General features: G+C 47.6%; 3 protein-coding genes across 3 annotated transcripts; 2 read left to right on the forward strand and 1 right to left on the reverse strand.

The window, feature by feature from the left end:
• Positions 1-1,067: 1,067 nt before the first annotated feature.
• Positions 1,068-6,836, reverse strand: PG986_000601 (Lid2 complex component lid2; the record flags this gene model as incomplete). The annotated part of the gene is made up of 5 exons (XM_066836823.1): positions 1,068-5,000; positions 5,073-5,164; positions 5,407-6,219; positions 6,295-6,343; positions 6,414-6,836. Coding segments are annotated over 5 exons (5,310 nt in total), but the record flags the coding sequence as incomplete, so codon positions are not given.
• A 930-nt stretch (positions 6,837-7,766) lies between these two features.
• PG986_000602 (uncharacterized protein) lies at positions 7,767-8,122 on the forward strand (the record flags this gene model as incomplete). The annotated part of the gene is made up of 3 exons (XM_066836824.1): positions 7,767-7,802; positions 7,900-8,000; positions 8,056-8,122. The coding sequence occupies 3 exons, from the start codon at positions 7,767-7,769 to the stop codon at positions 8,120-8,122; spliced, it is 204 nt and encodes a 67-aa protein (XP_066705717.1).
• Positions 8,123-12,641: 4,519 nt separating this feature from the next.
• On the forward strand, positions 12,642-14,630 carry PG986_000603 (glycoside hydrolase; the record flags this gene model as incomplete). Its single annotated transcript, XM_066836825.1, has 3 exons — positions 12,642-13,085; positions 13,131-13,593; positions 13,684-14,630. The coding sequence occupies 3 exons, from the start codon at positions 12,642-12,644 to the stop codon at positions 14,628-14,630; spliced, it is 1,854 nt and encodes a 617-aa protein (XP_066705718.1).
• Positions 14,631-18,639: the final 4,009 nt, after the last annotated feature.

Raw genomic sequence — 18,639 nt, forward strand, 5'->3', positions numbered from 1 at the left:
TAGTACTGGTGTCCATTTACCAAGTATAAACCCATTGGATGTTTGTTGTCGTGTTTCTTTGATCCCCACGAATTGCACGACAAACAAGACAGCAGATGCACCAAATGCCTGCCTCTGGCTGCAAGGCTGCAGCTGCATGACCAGTGAGTGACCCTTCAGTGATTTTCTTCGGGGGATTGTGGGGAGTAAGACATGTGTGCATGTATAAATAGGAACTCTCCGAATCCTCTGTCTCGGGGTTCGTCGGTTTGAGCTGGCATGAAGGAATGCGATTGAAACCTCTCGGCCCCGAGTTGAAGCTGACAGGCGAAAGTCTAATTTGGCCTCAAGATGAGGAACCTGGTTACCTATGTAGAGATAGAAGCAGAAACAGGAGGGGAAATAACCTGATGAATAGGGGGGCCCCTTGTCTCGTCCATTCCTTCGCTGAAATATCCCCAACACTTCGTATTCATTTTGACCGAGCCGCTGCTCCTCTGGACCCCGGCCCGCACACTCGACAGCTAATCCGGGGCAATTCTGAATCCTATCAAGCCGTCAAACCCATGATCTTTGGGGTGGCAGAAATCACCCCCAAAGGTGAAACTATCGACTCTACTGAGTTCCGAATGGGGTTACTTGGTCACCACACCCCTGACGATGGCAGCTGCCCCATCACCATTCGCAGAAGTTCTGCCGAATCCCTTCCTGGCCGTCGCCTACCGTAAGGCACCTATCACATACATGCCATAACATAGCGATGGGCACGAGGAACGTTTGGAATTGCCCGCCCTACAATCACAGAGAAGCAAATCACAGTACAGAGAACGCGTTGCGATTGGTGTAGTAGAATTATATTCACTCCGCCGTTGAGTTACTTGAACAAAACCTCCACGAGTCGCTGTCATCTCCAGTCCAGCCATGTAATCATACACATGTAATTCCGCCTCCGATGATGCAGTGGAAAAATCAGTCCGCAGCCATGTTCAGCTGACGCGGGTATGTAGTAACGCAACGCCCCTTGAGATCTAAATATGACCGACCACATGCACCAAGCAAACAAAACTCCTAGCGCCGTCCGTCCGTACAGTCGTTTTCACTTTCAGTCGGAATCCATCATAGCCATATTGTCCCGTTCGGCCTCGAAACTCTCGGCCGAGATCGCTCCCCCTTTTAGCGCCGTCGCCGTCGTCGTCGTCAGCATTCGTAAAGTCCAGCATTATTCGATCGACGTCCTTATTGTCTTCTTCATCTGGTGCCTGCGTGATGCCACGTCCCATGCTTCCAGAAGCGCGCCTCAGACCCTCTGCGCTCCAGACATCAGGCCCAAAGAGCTCTTCGGCCTTGCGGCGTCCATTTTCCGTGCGGCCCAGAATCTCAAGGGCCTTAGCCTTGCTAATTTCGCCATGCGGATTCATCCCATCGTCGTGGCCGCCCAACAGGCGTTCCTCCAAAGACAGGGGTTCGCGATCGGTGGTCATGAGTCTGGGACCCGGCCCATTGGTGCCAGCGCTCATAAAAAAGTCAGGATGCAGGCCCGGGCCGGAACCGTCGACATCCATGGGTTCACCCCCTCGAAGGGCGGAACCAGGCCTACTAGACGAATTTGAGTCCGGGCCACGAGGGGGATGACCATGCGCGGTGCTCGTCAAGGCCGCAGGCGTCGAAGGCTGCGATCCACGGCCAAAAAAGTGTTGGCTTCCGGAACCATAGGAATGATTTGAGGGGCTAGTGGCATTAGGGGGGTACCCAGGTGGGTTGGCACCGGGCGAGTGTTGCGCAGCCAATGCGGCTTCGGCATTCATCTGCTTGCGCTTCAGACTCAGGGCCTTGCCCTTGATGCTGTCTGGCAGATCTTCCGGGTCTTCGACGCCATGTTGGTTCAGGATCCTTTGTAGCTTAGTGGGTCGTGGTTTGCGAGTGCTCTTGGACACTTCCAGTATGGGCGGCGGCTCAGGTGCCACGGGACTCCACTTGTGCAGCTCTTGGCGGAAGAAGTTGGTCTCGTCGGCGAGCAGGATCTCGGCGCCCTCGATTTTGCGTAGGTAAAACCTCTGTGTCTCGGCTTCATTCGCGGTAATCATGATCGGATTGCAGTACACCGAAATGGCTTGCCTGAAGTCTTGGGCGTTGTCGATTATCTTCCGCAGAACCTCTTCTTCCTCGGGTTGGAAAGGCAAGTTGGCAATCTCGTCCTGCCAAGACAGGAGATCTTCCAGTTTAGGCCGAGCGGCGTCACGAGGAATCTTGACGCGCCAGTCGCAGATTGGGCAAGTGTATTTGTCCTCTTCCTTGACCTTCCCACGCGCAATCTTCAGACATTTGCCGTGATACCATTCATGACATAATTCGCATTCGATCATCATGCCCGCCTCGCTCCGGCGGCAGATACAAAATACATCCCTGCCCTCGGACGCGTCGTTCCAAGCACGACTGGCCTTGGCATCCCGCTCCTCGCTAGGAGCTCGAGAGGACGGTTCCGCTGGCAGCCTGGGCTTGTCGTTGGAAATATCGAAGCAGTCCATGTTCCGGTCAAGCACGTAGTCCATGTGCGACTTGAGGATATGCAATGGCGCATTTGTCTTGCCGAAGAGCTTCTTGCCTTTTCGCATCCAATCTTCGTGGCGTTTCTGCTCCTTTTCAAGGTCGAGCGTGCCGGTGGGCTTGGAGTTGAGGTCTTCCAGCTTCTTCATGATCTCTGCGACCTCCACGTACTTGGGACGCTTCGTGTAGTCCGGGTCCCTTGAGCGCTCGGTGATATCCAGTATTTGCTTGTGTGCCTCTCGTTGCTTGTGCAGGATCTGATCCACTGCTGCCAGCGTCTCTCGCGTAACAGGTATCTGGTTGTGCGAAACCTGGTTGGACAAGGCCTCTAGCTGAGGATAATGGATGATTTCCGCATTGATAAGCTCATGCGCCTTGGCTTCCCACTGCTGGCCGGCTTGCAGCTTCTCGGAGTAATATTTGTAGTGGTCGTTGTACATGGGAACCTCCAGGTGGACACCCTCGTTGAAGATGTCCTTGACGTCGCCGAGGGTCATGAAGGTGAGACGGCTCTCGCGTGCCTTGGTGTTCCATTGTATTTGTTTGAGGAAATGGGCCAGACGATCGATTTGGGGCAGATCGACATTGTAACCCCGACCCTCCTCGAGCAACTCTTCAATGGTGCTGGCAGAATGAACGACCAGACGGTCAAGAGCGGCTTGCGCACGCGATCGGAAATCCTTGATGGCGTCGGCTCGCTCCGTCAGCTGGGTGATTTCAGGGCAATCAAACCCGATCGTGGTGGCTCGGTCGATCAGTTTCTCAATGTTCTCGATGCTTCGCATTTCGCGTTCCTTTTGGTCGTGGTGGGAGTTGCCTATGGACTTGCGCCCGCCGCTCTGCAAGAGTTTGTCGCTTTTACGCCGGTTTTGCTGCTTGCGCACCGTATAATTAGTCGCCTCTTCGACCCAGTCATTGCAATTGTCAACAAATTCCTTGAGCGTTGGCAAAGAGGGGAGGTCGTACGGAATGCGCTCCCCCTCAGAGAGTAAAGCGCGAAGCGACTTGAGTGAGGGTACGGAACCTTCGTCTAACGTCTTTTCGTATTTGTCTTCCCAGGCCTCCGGTACGTTGGCCTTGTCGGCGACCTTGCGATACATGGCGTCGAGGTCCTCGCTTTCCTTGCGGTAAAAAAGGATGTGGTCCTTGCCATTGAGCCGGTCGGCCTCGGGAAGGTCGCAACAGGCGTGCGATCCTGCGTGTTGTAGGCAGAGGACCTTGCCTGACGTTCTGCATTTGAATCTCGACAGGTAAGCATACGCCTTGCAATACGAACATTGGTACTCCTCTTCCGGGACATTCTTGTCAAGCAGCTGGTAGGTCAATGGGCAAGGTTCGTGGGTTTCCTCGGTCTTTACCGAGAGAATGCAGGTGTGCTGGTTGCCTTCGAGGTGCCTGCGCAGGAACTGTTCGCGCTGTGCCAGCTCTCGTTTATGTATCCGCTCGAGAGCTGGTGCCAACCACTTGGCCGTCTGAATGCTCAGCCCACTCGCCGTTCCCTCGGCCGCGGTCCACAGCAGCTCGTCGTGGGAGAAACAAGGCTGTTTGCGGAATTCCTGAAGCCGCTCAACCCCGGCAAGACCATACGGTTCCCAGTCGCAAGGAGCGAAATTGACAGCCTCATTGAAGTTGAACCCGTGGTTGAAGCCGGCGTGGTAAGCCTGGGGGAATGTGATCACCATCTGGCCGGCCCGCTGGTCGAGGGCATAAACGCGGACACCTGCTTTCTTCAGTTGCTCGGGGGTGAATAGGGTCACAAGCTGGAAGAGGAGGTCCGGCTGGGTCTCGAAAAGCTCAGGTACGGCTTCTCTTACGGCGTTCTCAAACCTCTCGGCATCCTCACCAGGGATACCGTACCACGTTTTGGTGGCACCAAAGTGTTGGTAGTTGGCCGAATAGGCGTAGTGGTCTTCGTTGTGCCAGCAGAAGGTGGAGAAGATCATGCCGACATACACCCAAGGCACGGTCATGCCTGATATATCCGTCTTGATATGCCTGAATAGAGACTCGGGGTGTAGTGGCAGAACGTTTAGGTTCCAGAAATCAGTCGAGTAGGGGTTATCCGGGTTACGTTCCGGGGTGGGAAAGCCAGACCCATGTGTGGTGCAATGGACATCGGCGCCGTATTCTACCTCGACCGTCTCCTCGATGCTTGCGACCAAACGCCAGAACTCCCTTTCGACGTCATCCTCCGTAACGGGGCGAGAGCAGTTCAACACGGGGTCGTAAGGCATCCGATTCTCGAAGTAGCCTTGCTTGAAATCGGCGGCTTTCTCTTGGAATTGCCTCAAAGAGTAGAGACCACCTTCCTCGAATCCGAATTGGCCATCGCCCACAAGGCATCGCGGGCAATTCCATTCATCGCCTGGTTTGGACTTCAGGGGAGGGTCGAGGCAAGCACCATGATAGCCATGATCGCATGACTCGCAGACTGCGATATAGCCTGCTTCTTCACCCCTGCCACAGGTCTGGCAGCGCTACAGCCCCACCAGTATCAGTATATTTCCAGTATCAAACTTTCGTCAGCGAAAACCGTAGCCAATACTCACCTCACTGATATTGCCTCCTTCATCGCGAGGGATTCTGGGGGCCGAAGGCCGGAATAAAGACATATGTGAACCTGCTACAGTAGGCACTGCATCTGCAAATCATCCGCATTAGCTAGAATGCTCCGTACCAAAGCAATCATGACTTGTGTCCGGTTTCGATTTCCTTCGTTGCCTGCAAAGCGACAGTTGGCTGTATGGCTACGCTTCTACCCAGCACTCGTTGCAGAATGTCTACATCTTCCAATGATACCAGCACTAACTGATGGCGGCAGATTCCATACAAGGCAAACCATAGATGGGCACATACAAATCGAAAGGAAAGAATCAAACTCACCTTTTTTCAGCCGTTTACTACGGCGGCTCCCGGCTTCCGAATCATCCTTGTCGGTGGCATGTTCCTTCTTCGACGAATCCAGGCTATCACAGCTCAGTTGTCGCTTCAGCGAGGTTGCAGCACCCAATGCAGTAGCTCTGAAATCAGGTGTGTTCTTTGCTGACGTCATTGGACTGCCGTACTGCTTCGGGGGTGTGAAGCTCTTGCTATCAACGGGAGTTGCGCGGTTAACACTGGCGAAGCCGGAATTGACAGCGGTGAATCCACCACCGCCACCACCCGAGTTGATGGCCGTGAATCCGCCGGATGTTGGGATTGCATCGGGCATAACCGTGTCGGCTTCCTGTTTGAGACCATTGGCGCCGATGCTGGCCTGCAAGGCGTCACTGGCATTCCGTGCTGGCGAGTCTCCTCGAAGACTGGATGGAGTCGCAACATTGGAACGCTTCACCGGGCTCGGGGCTGGGCTGGGGGTGAAGGGGCCGCCATATTCGTACTCGAGCTGCTGATAGACGCCAGGCTTGGCTTGGCGAAGATAGTTTTCGTAAGGATTGAGCCACCTGTCGAAAGAGTTCTTAAGAGACGTCGACAGCGACGACATGATCTTTCCACTGTATCCTAGATCTCGTCCAATCTCGGCCCATTTTTTCATCTTGCAGACCTTGTCGAAGCCGCCGCGCGCTTCCACGGCCTTCTTCAATCGATAAAGGTCAAGCGGCTTCTTGTCGACGTACGGCAATCGATTGAGATTGGTGCCTTGCTGCTTATGGAATTTGGCAAGCTGGTCAATATAGTTCATGTTCGCTCGAGTACCTATGGTTCGCATGTATTAGCAGCTGCGGCGATCGGTGGCCACGGCTTCTGGGGATGGAGATGGGGAAAACGCACTGCCCTCCACCGAGTTTAACTCCTGCTTCCTTGTTCGAAAATGAAATTTCTGGCGAGATAAATTAGTCGGTGTTTTCTTCGCGGCGGCCGAGGCTTTTTCGGGAAGGGCCAATTCTCACCTCGGTATCAATCGCGAAGTCCGGGTTCCACGAGTCTGGCGGAATAATTTTGCAAATGCCAAATTTCTTCGCCTCGGGGCTAATTTTGCGAATATACTCGAAGGGATCCCGAAACTCTTCCTCCGTTGGACGGTACGTGGGCGCCTCCTCGAGTCCATGCGGACGGCTTCGCTTGATAGACTCGCGGCTCGCCGTAGGCTGACCTCTTCGCTCGACTGATGTGAGGTCTAACGGAGCGCTGCGCATCGAACTCAGTGGTATTTGCGGGTTGGCTGGGTGATATCCATTGCCTTGGATCTGTGTCGTTGCTTTCGGTTTCGTTCCGTTGGTGGTGGAAGAGCCGATGGCTGGCGAGGCTCGAGAGCTCGCAGCGGCGCTGGCGGGAGCACTGCCGGCCATGGCGATAGGGACGGTCGGTGCCATGCCGGTGCAGTATAATAGCTCTGGACCTTGTCGGAAAGGTACTGCGCGACGAGATGAAGATCGGTTCGCGGTACGGGATGGCGTATAGTGTTTACGAGACCGGCGTCATGAAAATAGAAGTCGGAAGTGGCGTCTCAGTCACAGTGCAGGCGCATTGCAAGCGATGTAACAGGTCACGCCTTCCAATAAGGGCTCTCTGGTAATTATTATGGAGAAGAGTCTCCGAGAAATCGCACTTTCCGCCGTAGCTGTAGTGTTGGAAAGCAAGGACGAATTCGCAGAAGCTTCTTGTGTGCGAATACTGGCTCGGGTCGTAGAGAGGAAGAGGAGCTGGGTGGCAGCTTGGCGTGACTTGATTAAGAAGGGAGTACCTATCTATGTAGGCTGGAGCCTCAAAGAGCCGGCGTGTGGTGAAATCGCTCAGTCAAGCCGGCCTCATTAATGAGAGAACGATATAGGGAAGAAAAGAGAGGAGGAAGTCGATCCAAGCTCGCGATTATTCCTGGCTGAGAGGAATACTGGGAGGGAGAAAGTAAGAGCCGGCGACGGATCGGGAATGGATCATGCAAAGGCGGACCAGCCCAGATACCTGGACCCACTGCCTGAATTGCTTGAATCGTTCGACCACCACCCCCGCAGCCGACGCCTACGCACGCCTACAGCCCACATTGAACTACTGGGCCTACTACTACTACTACTCCCAGTACTATTGCTGAATGCCTGTATACTTGCAAACTCAACCAATGCGAGATATGAGGTTGGAATTCAGACGAACATCATCAGTAGGGCATCTCAAGTGAGCGAGCGATTGCTGCGATGTTGGAAATGGGGCAGCATCTGTTTAGAGTTGCTGGCTTTTCCTGGGAGTTGGTTAAGTATGTTTTAGCCCCAAAGCTCCAATTATATCATCACTAACACGACTACGACTACATGCAATTGGCCTCGTTCATGCAGGGCGAGGCCAAGGTAAGGAAATGCGCGTCCTTATTGTTCCTTTCTTTGGGCTTGGGTGGCCAGGTGCGTAAGTAGGTAAGTAAGAATGCCACCTTCGCATTGCGGCTAGACCGAAAGGGAGGTCAGCATGGACGGGCGACGGGCGAGGTGGGAGGAGGGAGGAGGTCATCGAGGCTGGGGGCGACGGAACGGCAGGAACGGAGGTCCCAAGTAAGTCGGTACAAACGCAGCGCTGGGAACACGGTAAACCAGACCTCATTCAAAGGAAGTGGGCCCTGAGACGCTTCCCCATCTCGCTCTCGTCCAATCCCATCCTGCTGAAATGGGGCTAAGATCTAAAATTATGCCGACCACCACTGATCTAGGTATCACAATCCTATCAATAGATTGACGTCTCTTTCGTGCTGTCAAGCTCTATCTAGCGACTTGTCAATAGGTATCGTATCGTCACGAAGCGCTACATGCCATATACTTAGCGAGAATTGCCAGTTCTCGTGGCTGGCAATGCAGAGTTTTGACCGGTCACCTGCGTGAACGCACGCACTGCCGGACTCCCCAATCCCATCCATATGTGTGCCCCATGCATGGCCAGGCTGATGCGACCTGTAAAGCTGGGCCACCTAACCAAATTACGATAAGCTAAGGTAAGCATTCACCGTCGCGATTGACGTGAACCCCCTTCCGATCGAGTTTCTCGGAGAAACAACCACTGCATTGAGTCTCGTGTGTCTCAATGCAAAGAGCTGGGAGGCAAGCATTCATGTTTACAGTGCTTTTTTTTTCTTTTTCTGCCAAGGTTTGCTCCCTGCCCAGGCGAACTTGAAGTGACAGCTTGCAACTGAAGCCTGCTTCCGTCAGAGAACCGCATGAGCCCTTTTCTAGGGATGAGGGTTCGAGGCGTCAGGGGTCTGGACCCATTCCCAACGTCAAGTGGTCCTGGATTGGTTGTAGCCTCACATATAGCCTAGTCGCCCCCGAACGCTATCAAACTCTTTCCCTGCAGGCCCACCCATTGCGATTCCTGACGTTCTTTCATGGCCCGTGACTTCTTGCCAGTGTCGCAACCGAGACGGTAAAAAATCAACTTCCAGTCCGTTTCCCAAGGCTTGCCTGCGAGATGTCTAGACTCAGTCTGGGCGCACAAGTCTCAGGGCGCATAGGTCCTGATGTGAGGCAGCTGCTTTGTTGATGCACAACTCACCTGCAGCAGTGCTGATCCCTGACTCTTGGCTTAGCTCAGCTTATCTACCGAATTGATCCTTTACCGTTTCCTTTTTCCTTCAATGGCCTCATTCTGACAACTAGTTATGGGTACCGTGTATGACTATCTAGGCTTCCTAATCAGGGACATTGCTTCACCGAGGATAGTATATGCACAATCTACTCGAGTCATTGCCACCATTTGTGGCTGTTTGGGTGGCCCGTGCCCTATGGCTGAGGAGAATCTCGGCAGCTAGGGGGTGGCTGACTGGAAATGACGACAATGAGCTGCCTCGCCTTGATTTAGCATTCCATAGACAAGATATGTATATGTACATCACTTCATGTGTACCTATACAAGTTTCCCAATACCATCCCCACCGTTTGAAACGCCGAGACTCAACTCTGCTATAGAAAACAGTTCAGGGTCAGGGGTAAGCAAAAGCAAAAGTCAACGACACGAGTTCTGTTCATCGTTCATCTTATACTGTATAGACAAAAAGTATGTAAATGAGAACATACTACTACAGGTTCGGTGTTTATCCTAGGAAGCTCACACCAGTCTCCTTGCAGAAGACTTGCAATCACCGGGGACCCTGCTTACCTCGAGTCGTCAGTACCGGTAATATATGTATAATGAGGAAAATGAAACCATGGCGCTGCAATCAATATATGAAGGGAAAAGGTCCTTATTTCGACCTCTGAATAGCTTGGCGTCTTTAAACCCATATCGCAAGTGCTTGTTTCGGAGTGCTAATTCCAGTCGATTACAGGCCCATGAACACCGTGACTTGTCAATAGTGACAGATGGGCACTCCGTATATGCATTCACTTATATTCCCCCTTGAGCTACTTTTACATATCTATCATCGACGTCAAGTGGCGCATGCCTTTTGTCGAATGTGCTGTTACCAAGATATGGTCAACTTGCTTGGTTAGGGTATACTGAGTTACTGTTTTGCCCAAACCAGATATTCTACCAGGAGTTTCCAGAGTATGCCGGTGAGATGATAACATCGTTTTGCTCTTCCTAACTTAGTCTCGGTAGCCACATCTTACACTTTATTAACCCACCTTTTCGCATTTTAGATAAAATATCGATGTGAACATTTAAATGCGACTTATAAAGAGTATATACTTTTGATACGCGCTGTACTTGCAAGCGAGTTTATTATACTCAAATATAGACAGTCCCTTATTCATTCAACTCAACAATGACTAAGATATACCACCGTCAAATTGTACATGTGTACGCTGGTTTAGACATAGTGTCCCCTGAAAGCTTCCAGAAGTGCTGATTATCACCAACTATATCGCCAAGCTTGCTTCATTGGTTGGTATAATATGGCTCGTGTGGCAACTCATACCTCACCTGAACGGCCTGGTCAGATGCCAGCTCACGCGCCATTGGATATTTGTACGGTCCCAAGGCCCAAGTTGCATAGTTTTCCATTGGATCGTTATACAACTCTGCTGCCTGTGCTGCCGATGTATCCCTTGGTTTCGTTGCGCCATCATTCCATGTCGGTCGATCCTCAACTGTTTGAGTCGTAGGTGGGGTTGCGCGCCGCCTTCTCCTCCGATACCAGTATACTGCTCCTAGTATGCCGATAATGCAAACCACACTCCCTATTGAAGCACCAACTGCAATTCCTGTCACGGACGATGACCCTGATGTTGGTTGTGCCGGAGTATCAGTTTTTGCGCTGTCTTGTGCAGTTGAACCAGTCGTGGGATTCGGTTGAGTAAGGTGGCTTGTTCTCGGGGTTTGGCTTGCGTTCGTTACACTAGTCTGCGATGAGGTTGAAGAAGTCGATGAACTTGTAGGGTTGGCTTTTCCAATGACCTTTACCGTAGTTGGCGTTCCTCAAAACAAGCGTCAGTGTCATTGGAAAGGACACGAATGACTTGACATAGCATTTGCTCACCTTGGAATAGGAGGACATTTACCTTTTTCTGGCAGTCGACATGGTCGCTGTTGGAGTCGACACAGTAGTAAAGGTCTTCGGTCGTGTTTGCACATTTGGCTACCCCCATGCCACCAGCAGTAAGATCAAAGTATGGCGCCTGACATATGCCATTAGATTGTGGCCAGAAGCAAGAACTCTACGACCATCTCTGGTGAAGCCACACCCTTCTCCAGTCCTCTAGGGCTCAGACATGCCTCCGGATTTGCGCAGAAAGTCGGACAGGAGCTACTACGCCACTTTTTGTCTGTGCAGCTTCCACGAACGAACTCACTTGCGCCAGGTTTCTGAAGCTCCTCTCCGGCGGCTTTGCATATATTATTCGACAAGCAAGCATAGCCTTGCCCGCAGCAGGTTGACTGCGTAGATGTATCACGGCATGGCGTGTTCTGCGGTGCAAGGGAGCCATCTGGATAGTAACAGAAGGAATATGCGTGGGCGATTAGTACAGATAGGACGAAAGCAATAGGCCAATGCCGAGTTGCGTTCATATTGATCAATATTGGAGAACGACAGCTACATGAATCGGTCTTCTTCCTGCAAACAGGCAAGGCGAACAGAAACAGGACAAACACACACTGCCTGAAAAGTTGTTGGTTGCTCGACTTGCCATCAAGCCATGGCCGAGGCCCACTTGCCCATGGAAGTGACCAGTTGTTTGAAGTTGTCACATTCAGCTGTTTTCTTCGGAAAGCAAGGCGGCTATTTTCCTGAGTTGCCCGTTACCGACTGAAAGCACATCATCTATAGCAATCCGAGGCGAGGCTTCTGGGCTAAGGAAGGGTAAGAGTTGCGTGGTTCAATTCTGTTTGGGCTTGGACGTTTTATCCTTCCATCGTGTAGCAACGAACGTGGCCTGTTTTCAAACCTACCCGTAGAAAGTTGTCCAATTCTCTCTCATTCGCTTCTATTAAGCTTCGAGACGCTGGGCTACCAGCGCCTCGGGGCGGCACTCCCTTGTCCTGTGTTGCGCCAAGTCGCCGCCCCCTCCCCCTCAATTTCTGGGAGTCAATGTCGTGGCAATGTGATACATGTATGCTGGTGCATTCACGACGACTTTGAAAAACAAGGGACACCTTCAACAAAAGCATATCTACCGTCAAGCCGTTTAGGGTGGCTATGGTAGGTATGTGTTCAATAGTATTCGAGTAGGTCGGGCACCAGCTTCTACTTGTCTTTGAAAGTTGCTGAGATGGATTCGCATTCCCATCCATGACACATGCTCGGAAAAGACGAGGGGGTGGTGGTGTCGGGCCGTACGGGGGCGCCGCAAGCTGCATACCTATTGGGTCAACATCGATTCATCAATCTGCCTTTGCCGCCAAGCCAAGACTACTAGACCAGAAAGGGCTGGGGAAACAGCAATGGGATGAAATACATATATCAGACAGGACAGTTATTAGCACTTTTAATGTAAGGAATGCATACTGGATTTAGAAATAGCAGCAGCACCTCGAGCCCAACCATTCGCACTGTCCTCGCGGGCGCTGGCAACCAACACCCCCCCGGAGTCCCCACCCCCGTCATCTCATCCCACCCGTGTGGTCAGGCAGGTAGGACCCTGGGTCATGCATGCCCTGGACGGGCGGCAAAGGTCGCGCCTCTTCAAACATTTGGAGCTGGGTCCTGATTCAATCCAAATCCAACTCCTTCAACTTTCATCAAGTCAGTTTATGAAGCAAACATGGCGAGAGTCCAACGCCGATTGCTATTCCCGCTGGCCTTCATGCTGGCCGTCGGCTTTTACTACATCTCCAGTGCCCACAACTCAATACCAGCTCTTAGGTGGACGTATGAGTCTGCCATCGCTCCAGGCGTTTTGGACGATCCAGATTATTTCTGGAGGCAGCTGTCAACACACTACCCTTTGCAGTCAATTCGGCCACTCCCGGCAGGGAAGCCATCGAGGCTTCCAAAGATCCAGCACCAATTCAGTCGAGAGACCGGCACAGAGAGGGCGACACGCCTTGGAAGGCAGCAGGCTGTCCAGGAAGCATTTGGACGTGGTTGGAAAGCCTATCGCGAGCATGCATGGCTCCAAGATGAACTTGCGCCCGTCACGGGGGGCGCCAAGAACACATTTGGCGGATGGTCAGTATCGACGTCCCCCTCTCAACCTTCCCTGATTGTATCGGCATTGCCAACTAATTGCAGACTGACTGATTCTGTTTAGGGGGCTACTTTGGTCGACAACTTGGACACACTGTGGATCATGAACATGCGAAGCGAGTTTGAGGATGCGGTCGCGGCTGCTACCAATATCAGCTTTGAGACCAGCTCGCTCACTGAGATCAATGTCTTTGAAACAACGATCCGATATCTCGGAGGATTCTTATCGGCGTACGACCTAAGTGGCGACCAGAGGCTTCTACGTAAGGCCCGTGAAGTGGGAGACATGCTGTACGTTGCCTTCGATACCCCCAACCGAATGCCTATCACGCGCTGGGACGTGGGCAAGGCCGCCAAAGGGGAGTCACAAGAAGCTTCGTCATGGGCTCTCGTTGCGGAAATCGGATCTCTCTGCATGGAGTTCACACGCTTGTCATTGGTCACTGGCGACCCAAAATGGTTCGACGCCACGGAACGGATCACGGAGGTCCTGAAAACCGAACAGAGCAAGACCAAACTCCCGGGAAGTACGTACTCGACACCTCTTCTGCCTTTGACCCATGCTTGCTTTCCACTACAGTCATGATTTAAGCAAGACATTTGCTAATATTCAACAGTGTGGCCGATCAGCATCAACCCCAAGGACAAGAATTTCCACGGAGACAATACATTTAGCCTTGGTGCCATGGCTGACTCGGTATTCGAATATCTGCCGAAGATGGTCGCCCTGGCCGGCGGCTTGCTGCCAGAGTATGGCGAGATGTACATATATGCGGTAGATGCGGCCAAGAAATACAACTTTTACCGACCTATGACACCGGATAACGCGGACATCCTACTGGCGTCAGCCGTACACGTCAACAAGGACGGTTCCGGCAAAGAAGTACCAATGTCGGACTATGTAGGACAGCATCTAGTCTGCTTCGTTGGAGGCATGTTGGCTATCGGGTCGAAGTTGCTGCAACGGCCCGAGGACTTGGACATTGCCCGGAAGCTCACAGACGGATGCATCTGGACATACAGTTCCATGCCGCACGGCATCATGCCCGAGACATTCCTCATGGCGCCGTGTCCCTCGAAGAGCGCGACCTGCGAATGGGATGAATACGCGTGGAAGAAAGCCGTCGTTGCCAGCGCTGAGGAGGACGTGACCAAGCTCACGAAAGAAAAGATCCGCGCGCTCGCGGACCAAGTCATCTTCGACAAGAGACTGCCTAAGGGCTTCACTGACGTCATGGATCGGCGTTATATCCTGCGACCCGAAGCCATCGAGAGCGTCTTTGTGCTGTACCGGGTGACTGGCGACAAGAAGCTGCTGGAATCCGCCTGGGCCATGTTCCAGGCCATCCAAAAGGCCTCCAAGACCGAGCTGGCCAACTTGGCGCTCGCGGACATCACCGTGCCGGCCAAGGACAAGCCGCACCAGACCGACTCGATGGAGAGTTTCTGGATGGGCGAGACGTTGAAGTATTTCTACCTCATCTTCAGCGAGCCCAGTCTCATCAGCTTGGACGAGTATGTTTTCAACACGGAAGCGCATCCATTCAAACGTCTGTTGCGTTAGTGTGTCGCTGGACGATGCATAACTATGTAAGAGCATGGGGTCTGTGGATTGTGGTGTATAACTTTTAAGTCGATGCACCCCCCTACGCTCACACCCCTAACGGACATAGGCAAAAACACCATCCCTGATTAATACCACCTTCTTTTTATAATTGTATATAAGTTAGTTTTCGTCGCACTTTCAATTAAATTACTTTTTTCTTTTCGTCTTCTTTTTTTTATACTTAACGCTATAGTAAGCGAGTTAGACTTTAATCGTGCGATTTAAAACGTTTCCCGCGGCGCGTGTATTAATATAGCCGCCTTAAAGCACCGGGTTAGCCGTACGATTTTAAAGGTTTAATAAAAGGCCGGTTAACTCGAAAAAATAAAAATGAGTCGCTTTAAATATTAACTCTGGTAAAGAAGTCTCGAATTACGTTTTAAGCTTTTATATAAGTTTTATTAAGTATCGCACCACCGTATATTTACCTTAAAATATTTACTTAACGTATATTTAAAGTTAATAAAAGTTATTATATATTAAGAAAACGCTAGATTAATAAATTTCTTAAGCGCCACTTTTACTTAAATTCTATTCTTTTATATACTATAGATTTTCGGCGTGGTAATAATATTTTTAAGGAAAACATCTGAGAATTCTTTAAAAAGCTTAAGCACGATTTCTTAAAATTTATCTTACTAACCTTTATTTAAAATTATAACGAAATTAATATATAGTTAAATACCGGTAATAATTAAATAGTAATCGGCTTTATTAAAGTACGAAGAGTTATCGTTAAAAACTCTATTAATCGAAAATAAATAACTATAATAAAAATAATTAGTATTAATAGCCGATTTATTAAGCCGATAATTATATTTAAAAACTAATAGCTTTAACTATAATAGTTTCCCGAGGAAAATAATACTTTTACCGATTAAATAAAAGGCTAAACCTTCGCGGCGTTACCGAAAAGCTAGACGAGTAACGAGTTAGTATTAATATAGCTTAAATAGACTTTCCTCCTTTAAACTACCCCCGATAATGCCGACTAGTAACGCCTCTTTATACTAAATAATTACGCCTTCTACTCGATCGAAGAGTTTCTATTAATATATATCGAAAATAAAGTCTAGCTCCTTTTCCTTTCGGCTTATACGTCGCACTTTTTATAACTTTTAAATTTAGAGGTATTTAATATATTTAAAGGGAAATACTACTGAGAGGTTATATTATATTACTTAAGGCTTAATAATATAAGAATAAATAAAAAAGAGTTTTTAAAGTGTTACGTGGCGGCTAAAACTTTTATTTTTAAGCTATATATTATCGCCGGCGGATAAAAAATAGCTGGTATTTTCCTTTATAATATTAATAAGCCCTTAAATTCTCGGCTTTAAAAGTTTAAGGCTTCGTAAACGGTGAAACCGGTTAAGAAGTTAACACCGGATTCGAAGGCCGAATATACGGCATTTTCGTTAGTTATTTTAATTAGCTCCTAGTAAATTAAAAATTTAACCGAAAAGTTAAAGGATAATAATATACGATTCGATAGCGTAACACGAAGAGTATTATTTCGAAAGCTTTAAAAAAGCTTAGACTTTTTAAACGGTTAAGTCGGCTAGCTTTAATACGAAAAGGCTTAATTAAAAGCTAATCTAGAAAAAGAAAAAGGAAAAAGAGGAAGAAGCTTATTTTTAACCTTAACCGGAAGTATGTATTAATAATAAAGGTAAAAAAAGTAAAGAGGGAGAATATAAATAGTTTATATACGCCGGTGCGTATAACTCCGCCGGTATTATTATAAGAAATATTAAAATTAAGTTTTAATACGGAAAGTGAAGCTTTTAGTTTAATTAAAATAAAATAACGTTGTTTTTATATTTTTATTATTTTTCGTTATTTTTTTATAGACTAATTTATTATGTTATTACTTATAGTGTTTTTATTTTTCACCGATAACCGTTAGGGGGTATAAGCGTAAAGGGGTGTATCGACTTATAGTGTTTAATAAGTTTACTTAAAAGAAGGTATCGCTCGAGTATAAACAGGTTTCATAGGAGACTATTATATTATTAACGGAATAGGAGGGGTAAGGGAGGTTTAAGCGTTTATTATATATACTAGTATCTTTATTAACTATTAGTCTAAGTAAAATATAACCCTTATCGGCTGCCCCCCCTAAATGACCCCTTTAGATTTTAAATGATTTTAAAGCCTTTAAGTAATAATAATAATATATAAAGGGGTTAAATTTCACTCGTTTATTAATTAAAATAAATTAATCTCTTCCTCTTTTTTTTCCTCTTTTCACCACTATTAATATAACTAAAAAAAGCTCGCATTACTTAAACGGTTTAAGTTATATTAACCGGCGAAAGCATTAACTGTGCGGCTAAAGACTATAATATTAATAGGGGTACTTTTTATAACCGACTTAAGGGTTAATATTTAAAAAAAGAGTAGGATAAAACTCGGTAATTATTCACTTTTACGGAAGAGACCTTTTTAACTAAATAAGCCCTTTTTTAAGCTAGCTTAAGCTATATATTAACGCACCGGTTATTTCGTATATACGCTTAGCGCATTTTCCTTATAAAAAGGGTCGATTACCTCATCGGTAAACGGTGGGTGCGCCGTTTTTTAAGACGTTATTTAACCTTTAAGACTATACGTATTAAAATAATAAATTTCCGGCGTTTTATATACATATTAAACGGGGCTATACGAGGGTTTTTTAATCGGTTTAACACTATTATTATTAATAGTATACCCCCTCGATTTAAATTTAACGCCGATAAAATAAGAACTATAATAATAATAAAGGAAGGTATTATAATAATCGGCCCTGCCGCTTATTAAAATTTAATGCGGAATAACTCGGCTAATCGCGAGTAAGTAATTATTTTAAAGTATATTAATACTATTAATAATATCCTGCCGCTTTTAATTATATTTAAAAACTAATCGGTCTAATAATAATAATTCCTTTAAAAAGAAGATAAAATTAATTGCGAGTATAAAGATTAAGCTTTTAAAGCGTTATTAAAAAGATAGACTTTTAATCCTATAGCCTTAAAATGGCTAAGAAAGATCTTTATCCTTTTAATTAAGCTTAATAACCTTAATTAATAAAGGCTCTTAATTTTAAATAAATATAAAAGTTATATCGATAATAATTTTATATTAGCGGCGTTAAAGGTTAAAGTGTAGCTTTTTTACTTATTATTATATAGTTCTTATATACTTTAACCTTTAAATATTAGCTATTTTAGGGTTTTAAAAAGGAGGTTTCGAAAAAAGTTCGACTTAGCATACGCCGTTATTAATAATAGTTACGTTAAAAAAGGGGACTTTTTCGAACCTAGGTTAAAGCATGTAAAATAGTTTTTACCCTTAAAGTTATTACTAATAAATAAGTAACAATTAGTATTTACCTTTTTAATATCGATAAGCCGATAAATAATAAACTTCGTCGTATTAATATAGTGCGAGCTATTAATAAAGCTATCGCCGCCGAGGATACGCGCTAGCTAGTTAAACCGAAGGTTAAAAGAATCGAGACGCTTAAAAACAGCCGGTAGGTTAAAGATTTAAAGGCTGCGATACTTAATATTAATATTACCACTAGTAATTTAATTAAAAGGTTACTATAAAAAAAGCTCGGTAAGAGTATTAATAATTTAACGGCCCGAATCGGCCGGTTAGAGTAGAAAAAAGCCGGTTTAAAGGTAAATTTAAAAAAAACAAGATCTTAAAAAAAAAAAAGTTAACGAGGACCCTAATAAGGGCTTTATATATATAATAAATATTAAGGAGGTTTAAAAAGACGTTAAAAAAGGAAGGCTAAAAAAGAGGCCGAAAAGGCCGAAAAGGCGCGCTAATAAAGTGGTGGAAAATAATGTAAATCGAGCTAATAGTGAAGGTGATTCTATTATAGTGCGCACTAGCCGAAACAGGCCTTAAAATACAGTGTGCGTTATTTAATTAACTTATTTATTACTAATGTTATTAATTTTTACATCTA

This window comes from Apiospora aurea, assembly GCF_038362705.1.
Source record: "Apiospora aurea strain CBS 24483 chromosome Unknown utg000001l_segment0_segment0, whole genome shotgun sequence".
Taxonomy (NCBI): domain Eukaryota; kingdom Fungi; phylum Ascomycota; class Sordariomycetes; order Amphisphaeriales; family Apiosporaceae; genus Apiospora; species Apiospora aurea.